Genomic DNA, 15,502 nt, shown 5'->3' on the forward strand with positions numbered 1-15,502 from the left:
TGGGCTTAGGCCTCGTTGTTGAAGTTTACCACAGCTTGAGGCGCCTCAGATATAAAATCTCAAAATTGGTAATTTTGTAGGGGGAAATAGCTAGACACATAACCATTGTTTGAAGCTTATTCAGGGAGAAGGGTTTTGAGCTTGAGAACTCTGAGTCTCTTTTGAGAGTGGGCGGCATACAAAATGTAATAAATAAATAAATAAAATAACTCTGTAATGCCATTAATGGTCCATGTTATTGATATATTTATTTGTTTTATTTGTACCTTATCATTTTGCCAACCTGAGATTAGTGAAATGTCTAGTTTATAGGTAATAAAGCCATGGTTACCAGTAGGTTCACTTTCTATGCACCCATAATCTTAGTTCTTCCTAACCACTCTCATCCATATAAAATATATGGTATATGGATATTTAATTATCTCTGTTGTGATTGCCTTCATTAAACTACTTAATCATTACAGATGGCAGGCATTTTAGAATTGGTTTATCGTTTGGCAATTCTGATGTTCTCTTTTTTGTTTTAATTAGAGGACCATCATTAGTTTTGTGAATGTTGGACAAATGGAAACCTACATAGGAGAAGAGAAGGAATTTGATTCATCAATAAACAAATTTCCCTACTGAGATAATAGTTCTTTGACAATCCAAGTACTATATTTATTAAGCATGACATGAACAGCTCATGCATAAAAGCATAGGAACAGTGAGTCAGAACAATCAAAATTTGTATTTTCCACATGATCCATATTTGTATGTGTATTTTCCATACAATCTATCCCAATTAATTTCTTTGTGCTATATCTTTGCATCAATTGCAAATCTGAGGATGTTTTCAAGGTTAGTCCTATTTAAGCCCATTGTTACAGTTCAGTCAGAAAGTATTGTCATATAACTCATTGATTTGTACACTGGCAACTATGTTGTAGAAAGTAGAAAAATGTTTCCATCTTAGTTGGTGCTGCCCCATTTAAGCTCTGTGAGTCTGTGATCACCCTTCATGTGTTTGCAAGCTGATATATTGGAAAGACTGTGGCGTTAGAGGAATTAAATTAACTTACTGATAGAGTTTGTTGTCTTGCATGTGGATTACTTCATTGGCTGCAAGGCAATGTTGTTCTTCATGCAAGAAAAGACAGTGGTTCCGTGGCTGGTAACATCCCTAAGAGATGGGAATCTGGGAAGATACATTATTGTTAATCAGATAACACCCTGTCAATGCTATTTTGTTATATAATGTTATATCATTTACAGCAGCCATCTCACATAATTCTCATATATCTTTATCAGGTGTAAAGAGAATGCTGATTAATGTCATTCCAAATATCTGAATAACTCAAACTGGTATATCGTAATTACCAAATAATTTCCCAGATTTACAGGCAAATTTCTTTCCAAACCTTACCTTGAGATGCTAACAATAGAATTTGTTGTTTTTTGCATGGAAAGCATGTGCTAAATATATACTAGGTATGATGACAACAAGATATAAGCCAATGCAGTGTATTTCACTATGTTCTGTATGAGATTATTTCTCCTGCTATGCTACTGTTGATTAGTTCTGTTCTGTGGGTGTGAGACACTGCTGATTGATTTCATAGACAAAAGACACCATTATTGTCTAAAGTAACTCCATAGAACCAATTTTTGTCCTTAATTGTATTATTCATACTCAAAATGAATCTTGGCTCCAATGTTTCCATAGTGAACTAACCAATTGATTTCCCTACCCAGAATAGCTAATCTGCACCCTGCCATGTAGGACTACCATTTTAGTTCCTACCAAACTGATAGAGCTCAAGGCAAAGCAAGGCAATTTGATGGCAGACCACAAACTGAGCCAAAATCTTCAGCATAATTGCCCATTAGTTTTCATCTTGTTTAAATTTAGTTCTATGTATTCATTCACTTGTTTATTTACGTGCTATGGACATAAACTAATCCTATCTCCATGTACCACATACCACATTCTTGGAGCAGCACACTGGCAACAGCAGTAAGAAAGATGTGGACAACATCATTGGGGGTGGGAGGACATCAACACTTAGATATATATTAATGTCAACTTCCAAGGAAACAAGAGATCCAGACAGTTCAAATGGGTGTAGATATTTATTGCAAGCTTAAACTCTGTATAATAATCTGAAGTACTAACAGGTTAGGTTAGGTTAGGTTAAGTTTATTTATAGGCCGCCCTTTTCCCTGAGGGGACTCAGGGCGGCTTACAACTTATATAGGAAGGGGAAACATACAAAGACATATAGGACAATACATAATTAAAAGAGTAAAGCAACATTCATTCAACATTCGGGCGGGGATGGAATATAATCTTTAACCCCAGGCCTGACGGGATAGCCAGGTCTTGAGGGCTGTGCGGAAGGTCTGGAGGGTGGTGAGGGTACGAATCTCCACGGGGAGATCGTTCCAAAGGGTCGGAGCTGCTACTGAAAAGGCTCTCCTCCGCGTAGTTGCCAGTCGACACTGACTGGCAGATGGAACTCGGAGGAGGCCCAATCTATGCGATCTAATGGGTCGTGAGGAGGTAATTGGCAGGAGGCGGTCTCTCAAGTACCTAGATCCACTACCATGAAGGCCTTTGTAGGTGGTAAGTAGCACCTTGAAGCGCATCCGGAGATCAACAGGTAGCCAGCGCAGCTCGCGGAGGATAGGTGTTATGTGGCCGAACCGAGGTGCACCCACAATCACTCGCGCGGCCGCATTCTGGACTAGCTGAAGTCGCCGGATGCTCTTCAAGGGCAGCCCCATGTAGAGCACATTGCAGTATTCCAGCCTAGAGGTCACAAGGGCCCGAGTGACTGTTGTGAGAGCCTCCCGGTTCAGGTAGGGTCGCAACTGGCGCACCAGGCGAACCTGGGCAAATGCCCCCCTGGTCACAGCCGACAGGTGGTAATCAAAAGTCAGCCAAGAGAATTAGCAGGAGATAAGAGTAGAAGGAATTCAAGATGGTCTGGACTTTGATTACTTGTGGGCATGAAGGGTCTCATGACTGATGACACATTTGACTTATCGCTTGAGTTCAGCTTGGTCATATCTTAGTGATTACCATATTTTCCAATATTAAATTGGAGAAACTCTATAATCATTTAGATCCACCCTCTCCCACCATGGCTTGTTGAGGTAGGAAAAATGTTATTAGTTTATACTTGTTCCCTTTCCTCAAATTCCATTCTTTAGTTTTCCTCCTGCTTCTCCCTAGACTACTGAGAAACCAAGTTCTTGTGAACAATGGAAAATTTTCCTTCCTTTGGGTACTCTAGCCATGATATCCAGGGCAAAGGAGAAACGATATCCAGGCTGAAAGGGATGAAATAAACCCCAGAACCTTTTTTTTTTTTAAATGTCTATATTGCTGTTCTGTTGCTGTATCATGGGATATACAATATAATACATTTTAAGGATACAAGATGGGACAGAAACTCCTAAAAATGTTGCATGGATTAGTTAAGATGAGTCCATTATTAATCATGAAATATTCTTCAAGTCATAGGGAAACTAATTCTATTCTGCAAAAAACCTGATTTTAGAAAGTCACAATTGAGGAAGTTAAGCCAATTGTTAGATACAAATTGAGATGTGATAATGGGAAATAGATGCTACTCTGAACTTAGTGTAAACTGTGGATTTATAATTGTCATTTTCTATATCAGCATTAATTCAGAAGTGGATCAATTAAAATAGAGTTTAGACATTGGAGAGTTTTGGCAGATGCCTGGCAACTTTGCTTAGGTTCAAAACTAACTGGGTGACCTTGGGCCAATCACTTTCTCTCAAGAAGGAGATAATGGCAAACCACTTCTGAAAAAACCTTGCCAAGAAATCTGTGATAAGATTGAATAGAAGGAAAAAGAAAAAAAAACCTTTGAGATGAGGGAAAATATTTTGTTTCTGTCTTCAAATTTTTTTATATCTTCCAAAAGTTACATTTTACACAATGACCAGTTGATAATATGCTGTAAAGACTAAAAGATTGTCTCGAAGAACGTAAAAAATCAAATCAGTTTTTTTGGTTTGCAGATTTTTTAAACTAATATTTTTAAATAAAAGAAAAGGCCATACTTCATTCTTGGCTTCAATACAAACATGGCAGATGTCCAATGAACCTGACATAAAGTGTAACCTGAATTCATCATTACCTGATTAAATTATTCACCTTCCTTACATGTTTTTTTAAAAAACTCATTGCATCAGCATTTCCTTCCAAGAATATTTTAAAGAAGAAATGAGAGTTTTGTTTTGCCTGTCTTGCCCTATTTCTCCAAGTTGATTAACCAACTGCTAAACATGTTTCCTCCTTCTAAACTTTTAAGCTTTCGGTAATTACTGTAGAACAAATGAGATATAAACAAGTGATCTAATAAATAAAAAAAGCCCTTGTATAGATCAGGAGTGGGTTCCTGCCAGTTCTAACCTCTTCTATAGAAGAGGTTCCACAAATCTACAGTGCCGTTTAGAACCGGTTCCAGCTCCCTCCCCCACCCATCTGCACATCATCAAGATGAAGAGCAAGAGGAGGAATTCTGGGAGTTGAAGTCCACAAGTCTTAAAGCTGTCAAGTCTGAGCATCCCTGGGGTTTTTTTCTAAAGGATTTGGGGTGCAAGGGTCTTGTAACTTGACAGCTTTAAGAGTTGCACACTTCAATGCCAGAATTCCTGAGCCTACATGAGTGGAGGAGGAATTATGGGAGTTGAAGTCCACAAGTCTTAAAGCTTTCAAGTTTGAATACCCCTGGAGTTTTTTTTCTAAAGGATTAGGGGTGCAAGAGTCTTGTAACTTGACAGCTTTAAGATTTGCGTGCTTCAAATGCCAGAGTTTCTGAGCCAACATTTTGGTTGCTAAGTAAGAGCATTGTTAAGTGAGTTTCACCACATTTTACAAGTTGGCCATGCCCACCCAATCACATGGCCGGCAAGCCACTCCCACAAAGCAGGCCACACCTACAGAAGAGGTTCTAAAATTTTTTGAAACCCACCACTGGTATAGATACATCATACATTCAATATACTAATCCTCATAGCCACTTAGCTACCAAAAGTCCTGTTGAAATTCATTGAACTGGCTTAATGTACTGCAAATCATTAATCTAACTAGAGGTATTTAAATATGTTCTTTAAATATTTAAATTCTGATTTAGGCAGCAGGCACTTGATTTAGATTTCATCTTATCTGTGAAGCTTTTATAGCTAAAGAACAAATTGCTATCTGTCTATTTCCCCCCTAAGAATGTCCCTTAAGATTGTAAATGAAACTTCTGGAAGAATCAAAGGATTAGCTGATAATTTATAATTTATAAGTTATTATAAATAAATTAATTTGTAAATGATAAGTATTATTTCTATTACCAGTAATACAGTAAATGTCAATTATTTCACTAATTATTATTTAGTTCAGCATTTTTCAAATTGGGACTGGCATCATCTTGCTACATAAACAAGTGGGTGATTGTAAATTATTTAATTGTGTAAATTATTCTTCTGTGTATATTTTCTTTCTTATTATTAAATAACATTTTCCCCCAATGTTCAGGATATTCCCATATATCTAAATAGAACACTTCTTTGCTATTCAATCTCTATGGGATTACTTATTGGTTCACATTAGTTTTAAAGAGCTTACTCCTTCAAGCAACTATAATGTTCTTCATGCAGGAAACTGAAAAAAAAAAGATTCTGAAAATCTTCTTTCATGAATAGGGTAGGGGTATCATACATTCAAAGCATTATTTACTAATCAAATAAATAAATAAATAAAATATATACAAAAATTGTGTATCATTTAGCATTGAACCAATTATCCACACAGCTGGGATAAAATGCATGTTTTTGCAAGACATAATGTACCAATTTCCCCCCTTAAACCCCTTTAAATGTCTCAAAATGTAAAACACTTTCCCCCCCTACATCCATTGTGGAGGGTTGTTAGGACCAGAAAATATATCCTGGTGGGTTCTATGTGCCCCTAGGTGCCACCTGTTCTGCCCATGACTTTAAATATTCAGAAAAATAGATTTGCCTATTTCACAGTCTTTAGCAATCTCTTGGTTTTTCAGAAATTTTTCAGGAAGCAATATTAGTCAAAGTGGAATCTAGACTAAAGTTGGATTCAGATTTTCCCCACAATGAAGAGAAAGAGGAAATGGACAAAGTGGAAGTTTTTATTCCATGGTTTTTATGGTGTTTTGAGGTTGTTATACCTTAGTCTTTTTCCTTCACTGCTAGCAAAATGCTACTGATAGCGTGGAGTCTGCATTAATATTATGTATGTTTGCTACCTTGAGTTACTTATAAAAATAATGAAGGCAGGATATTAAATAAAAAAATATTTACATAATATTTATGTAGAAAATATATCCTAAAAATAGATATTTATAGCTTATCTATTCAGGTAGTTCTTAACTTACATCCACAATTGAGTTCAAAATTTCCATTGCTAAGTGAGGCAATTAAGTCAGTTTTGCTCCATTTTAAGACCTTTCTTGCCAAAGTTGTTAAGTGAACTACTGCTGTTAAATTAGCAACATGGTTGTAAAGTGAGCCTGATTTCTCCATTGACTTTGCTTGTCACGAAATGGCGAAAGGTAAACACATGACCCCAGGGACAGTGCAACCATCATAAATATGAACCAGTTGCCAAGCATCTGAATTTTGATCACATAACCATAGAGATGCTCACTGAATGCTCACTAAAGAAATGGTTGTAAGTCGAAGACAACCCAGTGATGCAATTCAGCTGGTTCTATCCAGTTCAGGTGAACCGGTACCAGTGGTGGTGGGAGACTCTGCCCACACTCCCTGACATCATCACGTCCTGTTTTTGATGCTCTGCGCATGCGCAGAAGGTCCTGTACATGTGCGGAGGTGGTGCGTGTGCTCACATTTGTGAACCGGTAGAGAAGGTAAGTTGATTTCCCCCCTGGGACAATCTGTATCTTGAAGTTTCCTTTGAGAGTGGGTAGAATCTAAAAGAAACATCTGCATGGGTTACCTTAGATCAGCACTTTGGCACCCTGACAACATTGAAAGTTGCTGGTTGGGGAATTCGGGCATTGAAATCCACCTATCTTAAAGTTGCCTAGGTGGAGAAAATATGTTTCTTTTACGCAGATTATGGAAAAAAATACTCTTCAAATTGAGGATCAGAAAGACTTAAGGGGTGGACATGCAGAAGGAAACAAAAACTTCGAAAAGCCATAGATAACCATAATTCCCAGGCAGAAGTGGCCTTTCATATCCAGGAGGGAAATAGAGCCTTTCATATCCAGAAGGGAAATAGAGAATTTAATCTTATTTTAGCTAGACATAGGACAATATTTTCCACCATACCTTAATATTAGGCCTGTCATACACACTCACTGCTACTTTCTTCCTCTGATTATCTGCTGCTCAAGTGCCAATTTCTCTCTGCCTAGTGGCATGAATGGTTATACTTTTGAGCTTTTTTTAGAATCCCCTGGTTATTTCTGAGCTAATCAAATAAGAGTCTCATGGGACACTTTGCGGTTGGTAGATAAGGATAGCCTCTCCACGCATATTGAATCAGTTGCTATTGTAATTGTACAATGGGATTCTAATTTACCCATTGTACAATTTGTAGGAATTTCCTGTTAATAATTTTCATGCAGTGATGGAACAATCTGCATGTAAATGGTGACATCTTCCTCACTGTCGGTTTTCAGTCTGGATGGCCAGCTGTTGGAGATTGTTTAATGGATTCCTGTGCTGACTACCCAGTTCTGCTGTCCTATTCCATTTCATACATTCTGTAATTATGTGAAGTGCACTCAAATATTTGGGGATATTTTCCTTTAATAACTATGAATTTCTTTGTTTATATGAGGGTGAAGTACTTAATTATTTGCCTAGCCCCAATCTTAGTGTTGCAAATCACCAAATCTACACTTTGCCCTTACACATTTTTTCAATAATTTTAATACTATTAATTCTAGCGATATTAACTTGAATGGGTATCAGTTAAAAGGTAAAATATGGCTTGAACATGCTTTATTTTCATACTCTTCCTGTTTGAGGGCATACCTTTCTCATATCATTTGTTAGTACAAAAAGTGTAAGATATTGATGCAATCTATCCATGATCCAGCATCTTCTCACTAATTAAATGTAAGCACTGCTTCATTTATTTTATTTTATCACACATCTAACTAATGTGGCACTAAGGCTTTCAACATTGTTATCAAAGCCCTTTTTAAAAAAAAAAATTCACACATACATTATTCATAGTAGCTGACTTCATTACTGGAGCCTTTGTAGTGAAAGAAATTTCTTTACATTCTAATATGGATAACTTCCTTATCTATTTTACCAACTTCTTTTTATCACAGAAAGTATTGATAGCCAAGATAGATCAAGGAGAATTAATGAGCTGCCTAGTAAACTGAGCTGTTCTGGAACCTAAAATAACATAATGTTCCAAGTGGCTTATGATAAGGGAGGTTTCAGCATATAGTCTAGAAACATATCCTCCTTCAAATACTGGCTGACTTTGTCAGTTAGACATAAAATAGGAGAGGATAGTATCCTCCCTCCCTCCCTCCCTCTGTCCCTCATTCTGCCATCCTTATATAAACTTGGCTACTTCCGAAAAGAAAATTAAAGTGTCTCACCCTCAATACACATATACACACACCCATGTAACCACATTTATAAAATAATTGTGGGTCAGAGGGAAATGACCTACCTTCCTCATTATCTAAAAGTCAGCATCCTTTAGGATTGCTTTTACGTTGATCTGAATAGTAACTTTGCCATTTATATTGGGAAAGAGCTATGGTCATTAATAGTCAACAGTGACTTTATGGCCCATAATGAGAGGAAAGCTTATCATAAGGTACATGAAATGTTATTTATTTTGGCACTTTTAGAGAGATTGAATACATGTTAACATATTTTTATTTGTTTCCTCAAGCTTACCTCTGGTTGTATTATTTTAAAGCTGTATGTTTAGTAGTATTGCTAGAAAGCCCACAAAAGCACTTATAAACATTCCAGTATCATGTGAGTTAAGTATAGAAACTTCTGGCTGACATGAATCTTACTTCAGGGCACTGTCTGCATGAAGCAAGAATTTTCATTTTAAAACATCACACTATATTTTATGTTGCTGAGTATTTTGTTGCCAAAGTATTAAAAAAATGCAAATTATGCCCTTGCACTTCAGTTACACGTAGTTTGTTGTTCTTTCAGTCAGTTAGATGTAAGCTTGTAAATGAGAAAACTATATTGCCTGAAAACTAAATAAGAACTTTAAATAAGTTTTCTAAGGACCAATCAGAAGGTATTATAAACTGTACTGTCATTCTAGTTTCCTAAATTAAAAAGCCCTAGCTGCCAGGCTGATACGTTATTATTCCTTACAGAACATTTTCCCAACTACGTGAAAAACAATCCAGTTTCCATCATTAATAGTTTTCCCTTCAAATAATATAGTATATTTGATTAAAAATATTCTCTCTCAGATCCCATTGTTTTTGTCTTTGAAAACATTAAGGGAAAATGCCAAGCCATAAAAGCTCTATAAAACTCTATACTGTATATATCTGGCTGAACTGGAAATCTACAAACATTTTTAATAATAAAAAAGAAAGAAAAATATTAAAAGGAACCTTTGATTTTTAGTGTACCTGAAATGTGAACTCTAATTAAAATTGATATAATAGTAAAGGGTGCTTGAACAGCACATTTTTAGTACAAGTTTTCTTTTTTCATTTATAGAACATCAAGAAAAAAATATATCCAGGAAGACTTTCAAGGACAATTGTCCTTACTGAACTTAGCATGGACTTCTGTCCTTTCTCATGCAATAATTTACTATATAGCTCTATATAGCTATATTACAGCTGTAGAAACTATAGTCTATTGATTCATTCTTTAAGAAGCTATTGAAAAGGACAATGAGGATCCACCCCCACCAAATCTAAAGCACTTTGTCCATTTTTCATCTGAATATGGGTAGTCCTTGACTTACAACAGTTCATTTAGAGACTGTTTGAAGTTACAACAGCACTGAAAAAAGTGACTTAGGACCATATTTCACAGTTATGACTTTTACATGCATCTCTAGGATCATGTGATCAAAATTCAGAAGCTTGGCAACTAGTTCATATTTATGACCGTTGCTGTGTCCCAAGGTCATGTGAGATCTTTTGCGACAATCTGACAAGCAAAGTCAAAGGGGAAGCAAATTTCACTTAACAACTGAGGCAAGAAAATTCGTAAAATGGAACAAAACTCACTTAAGAAATGTCTCACTTAACAACAGAAATGTTGGGGACAATTGTCGTAAGTCGAGAACTACCTGTAATGCACTATTCTCAATATGTTAACCCATCTACTATATTCTGTTAAGTTCAGCTTTTATCATGTGCCACTTGAGTATGATTTCCAGATTTGGACATTACATTTTAAGGATTCAGAGTAATTAGAAGATTAACAAAGATTAACATTAGAGATGATTAACAAAGAATTAATTTCTTAAGAATTATGAAAGTACAAGCTTCCTACAACAAACCATGGGAAGAGAAATTGAAGGAATTGGGTATAAAATTGAAAGAAGGAAGGGATATAACAATACTCTTTAAACATCTGAAAGTATGTCACCTAAAGAAGATCAAGATCTGTTTTCTCTCAGAGTACAGAATTTGGAATGAATGGATTTAAGATATAAAGGTAAAGATTTTCTCTTGGTGCTTATCTCCATTTCTTAGCTGAGGGACCAGCATTGTCCAAAGACACTTCCATAGTTATGTGACCAGCTGTTAGCTTCCCACCAAAGTGGTACCTATTTATCTACTCACATTTGCATGCATTCTAACTTCTAGGTTGGCAGGAACTGGGACAAGTAATGAGAGCTCAACCTGTGATACATTGCTTGGTTCTTGAATGCAGGCCTGTCAGCTTTCCTGTTGATAAGCTCAACATCTTTAACCACTGATAATCATGCACATGGATTTAAGATATAGAAAGGGAGATTTTAGGTTTAATGTCATTTAAAAACCCTCCTTTTAATGGTAGGTCTATGGTGAACTCACTTAACGTATGGTAGGTTATGATGAACCAAACTAGAAAGCCATCTGTCTGTGATGTTCTAATTTGGATTCCAATATTGAACAGTGATTTGGGCTTAATAGCCTAAATGGCTTCTTCAGATGTTGTAATTTCTGTCAGATTTTGTTTTTCGTTAATTGTGTGGAGGGACTAACAGTCATCATGATTATAGTAGAGATGGAGATGATGATAAGTATACATATAAATATCATGTCTAATTCTTACTACAAAGATCAAAATAAGACATTTAAATTATTTAAATTTACTTTAGGCAAACATCAAAGCAATATCTTCACTGCCAAAGGATTGCCTGTTCATCTGTCTATCTGTCTGTCTGTCTGTCTTTCTGTTTACCTATCTATCTGTCCAGCCATCAAAGCAGGAAAAAGGGAAGAATGCATTGTTAGGGTTTGTTATAAGTATTCTGTAATTTGTTTCTAAAGCAAAGACATTACTGTAAATTTTAAATCAGTGTTGCTATGTTTAATAAATACACAGGTATATCTATTAGATTTAGTGAAATTAAATTTTATGTAATAGCAATAGCAGTAGACTTATGTACCGCTTCATAGGGCTTTCAGCCCTCTCTAAGCGGTTTACAGAGAGTCAGCATATTGCCCCCAACAATCTGGGTCCTCATTTTACCCACCTCAGAAGGATGGAAGGCTGAGTCAACCCTGAGCCGGTGAGATTTGAACCACTGAACTGCTGATCTAGCAGTAGCCTGCAGTGCTGCATTTAACCACTGCGCCACCTTGGCTCTTAGATGGCCACCTTGGCTCTTAGATGTAGATGTTCTTAAGAATACATTTTTTATTTCTAGTGTTGGATAGAATTGCTGTAACGTGTGTGTGTGTGAGAGAGTGAGTGTGTGTGTGTGTGTGTGTAAACTGCTTCTTTCAAAATAGGAGATCAGGGCATCCATGAGACTACATAGCTCACTCTAAACTTTTGATGCCATCAATGCACATTTTTTTCATTATGCTCTTTCAGTAGATACTGAATTCCCTCTTAATGCATTGTTTTAACTCTAGTTCATCATTTATATGTTACAACAGGCAGACATAGTGTTGTGCATAGTATTACTCCTCGTTAAGTTAGCAGTTGTGGAGAATTTGAATCTGTACAATCCTGCAACCTGCTAATGTGATATTTAATGAGGAGACATCAGTCTGGAGAAAGGTAGTCAATATAAATCAGTGTTTACAAAGTGTGATTAACTCTGAAATATTTCATCAATGCTCTGGTCCCAGGCATACTCTATGCTAATTACTAGAATCTGTGCATGTTTCAGGGGACGTCTTGAGGCTCAGAGTGCAGCAAACATGGAGCAGCAAAATTGCAATTATGCCTAGTCTGTCTCTGATGGCAATTTATGCATTTGGTGTGATGACCTCCCACTTCCCAAGAGAGCAATAAAGAGAATGCATTTTCATTAAGATACTAATGCACTTAATCACAAGGGGAAAGGGTTAGAAAGTAACAAAATACTTCTAAAGCAAGATGGGGAATCACTGTTGGGGAAAAGCATTCTTTTATTCTTTCCATGAAGTACTACTACCACAGATTGCATCTGTCCAAGTCAGTAAGAATACCTATATTAGTGAATCAATTAAATTCGTCTTTAAAAAATACTGTTCCTCTGCTTGAATTAGCATATGATATGGAAACAGAACACAAGACAACCTCTCTTAAAGCAGACTGAAGCGCTAGCAAGTGCAGATTTTTCAGGAATTTTTTTTCCAGGAATTCCTTAAACAGAATATAATATCAAGAAAAGATTCATGCTTTTTTGGCCTCAGGAGGTGATATTCAGTTGTATTCAGCCTCTCAAACCTAATCCTCCTCTCTACAAAAATGTATCTTAATAAAAAGACATCGATAACTCTCTTCTTCCTGAATGCATCTCGGCCTTTTTAAACATATTAAGCAATTATCACTGTTTTATTTGATGGCAGTGAATTCTATAAGTTGAATGAAATTCTTCCAGCATTTGATTCTGAAGTCTAGAAATAGGAGAACGATTATCTCACTACCTTTCATGATTTTATATTATGCTTTGTACTATTCAGTTCAGTATGTCATTTTTATAAGTCTTTAGTGATTTTCTTTTTAACAATTCCACCATGAATTATGGCTGAAGCAAATATGGGTGCTAAATTCATATCAAAACCTTGGAGAATAAAAGGTTGCAGGAACAGATAGATTTCCCTGAGAAGCATACAATAGCAAAATAACAACTCTGCATTTAGGTGTGCGCAACTCTGCATTTACTATTTTGTGGAAAAAAAATATGCTAAGCAATACCCCATTTAAACTTTTAAACTGTGTCAAGATATGTGGTTTTAATATTCTGCTTTTGTAGTTTTCTTTAGAATAAGATACTGTTTGCAAAAACAAAAGAAAGTCTGTAAAAAAATTTAAGTCCAGCTACTAACATTTTCAACTTCATGGTTTTCTTGTTTAGACTTTCAGTTACAGTTGTGTTTCTTCTAGTTGATTAACAAAATTATAGCTGATATTTCTTAATGGATTTTTCTTTTTATGTACTTTAAATGTTTTAGGTAACATAGAATATAGCTGCCCAGCAACAAATGAATGTGAAATCACAAAGCGCAGACGCAAATCCTGTCAAGCTTGTCGTTTTATGAAGTGTCTAAAAGTTGGCATGCTGAAAGAAGGTAAGGCTGATCAACCCCTTTTATAGAATTCTTCATAAACACTGTTAGAACTATAATTTAATCTGATAAATGCAATGTATCATTTTCAGACATCGTTTTTTAAAAATAAAACAATATAATTGTTCCATAGAGATGGAGATAAATTTCTTCAGTTTAACGCAAGCAAACTATATTTTTTTCTGATACATCAGCTGAACATTATATTTATATAATTGTAGATTTTGAAATGCTGTTATCCAATAGAAATACCTCTAAAATGAATGTCTGAGGGAAAATGCTTCATACAATGTACATAATGTTATTAAAAACTCAGCTAGCTAAAGTAGTCCTCAAGCTATGACTTCTGAAGTTAATGAAATTAGAACAGCAGGTAGACAATTTGTCGTTGTTCCTTTGCTGAGTTGTGCCTGACTCTTTGTGATGCCATGGTAAACCAGGCTTCCCTGTCCTTCATTGTCTCCCAGAGTCTGCTCAAATTCATGTTCATTGTGTCAATAATACTATCTAACCATCTAATCCTTTCTCGCGCGCCCCCCATCCCTTCTCCTTGTGACTACAAACTTTTCCAATATACAGTCAGGTCGTATTCCATTCCCTATTTTAAACCAATCAATTGTTCCATCTCTAGTTTTAACTGTTGCTTCTTGACCCATATACAGGTTTCTCAGGAGACAGGTAAGGTGGTCTGGTACTCCCATTTTTTTAAAGAACTTGCTAAAGATAATTGTGAGAGTACACAATCAAACATACATAATCAATGAAGCAGAAATTGATATTTTTCTGGAACTTCCTTCCTTTCTCCATAATCCAGTGAATACTGACAATTTAATCTCTGGTTCCTCTGCCTTTTTGAAACCCAGTTTGTTACAGCTATTAAGAATTCAGTACACAATTCCTATAATTTTAAGACATGTTTTGATTGTACTTGCCCATAAAATACAAAAATATATTGAATAAGTGGACACTATTTTTTTTTTTTGTATTCTTTTGGGTAGTATGATATGGTCCACACATCTCCCACAGCAGTTGGGAGATCAACCTGAGGTCAACCTAAGGTTTTGAACTCTAAAGTAGTTTGTAATGCATCTGTCTTCCTGCAGTAGCAGCCTTCAACCTCTTAGATTAGGGCCCATTTTTTTTCCACAGGCATGATTTTCATCACTTGCTTCTTTGTCATATATTAGAATGCCATTATTTCAGTTCATCTTCCATTGGATTGTAACTTAGTATTTATTTCTGATCCACCAGTTCTACAGTGCTTAATCTAGTGGAGAAAAAGCAAGCTTTTGTATTGGTGAAAGCAAGAAAAATGAGAACAGATTTTAACTATGTGGTCATTTACAGGTTTATTTAGAAATGCCTTTGAATTGAGTAGATGTTACTGCTGGATGTAGCTATAGAATAGCAGTTTAGATTTAAAAAACCAGAATACTGGAGATTTAGGTTGTATTCTTCAAGAAGAATACAATTGTATATGTTCATGTATGCCTGGTTCACATAGTGTCACAAATTTCCAGTCTTATTCAGAGAAATCCATATTGAAATACACAAAAAGCTTTGATGTAGGTTAAGCATCTACCTAAAATGCAGTTTGCATTGAAAATAAGGTTTGATTTTTCCATTCAGAAATGGAAGTTCAAATTTTATTTTCCTCAGAAACCAATTTCCCTATGACTGTTGTTCACAAGTAAGAGTGTAGAGTCATTGCTGAGTTGGGTGACCTTACAAATCTATATAATAAA

General features: G+C 35.8%; 1 protein-coding gene across 1 annotated transcript in view; it reads left to right on the top strand.

Moving 5' to 3' along the window:
• The window catches only part of ESRRG (estrogen related receptor gamma), a 196,468-nt gene that overhangs the window by 55,097 nt on the left and 125,869 nt on the right, over nucleotides 1-15,502 (top strand). Inside the window, 1 exon segment of the mRNA XM_032215993.1 lies at nucleotides 13,644-13,760. Coding sequence (XP_032071884.1) covers nucleotides 13,644-13,760 — 117 coding nt within the window.

Source organism: Thamnophis elegans, chromosome 4 (assembly GCF_009769535.1).
Source record: "Thamnophis elegans isolate rThaEle1 chromosome 4, rThaEle1.pri, whole genome shotgun sequence".
Taxonomy (NCBI): domain Eukaryota; kingdom Metazoa; phylum Chordata; class Lepidosauria; order Squamata; family Colubridae; genus Thamnophis; species Thamnophis elegans.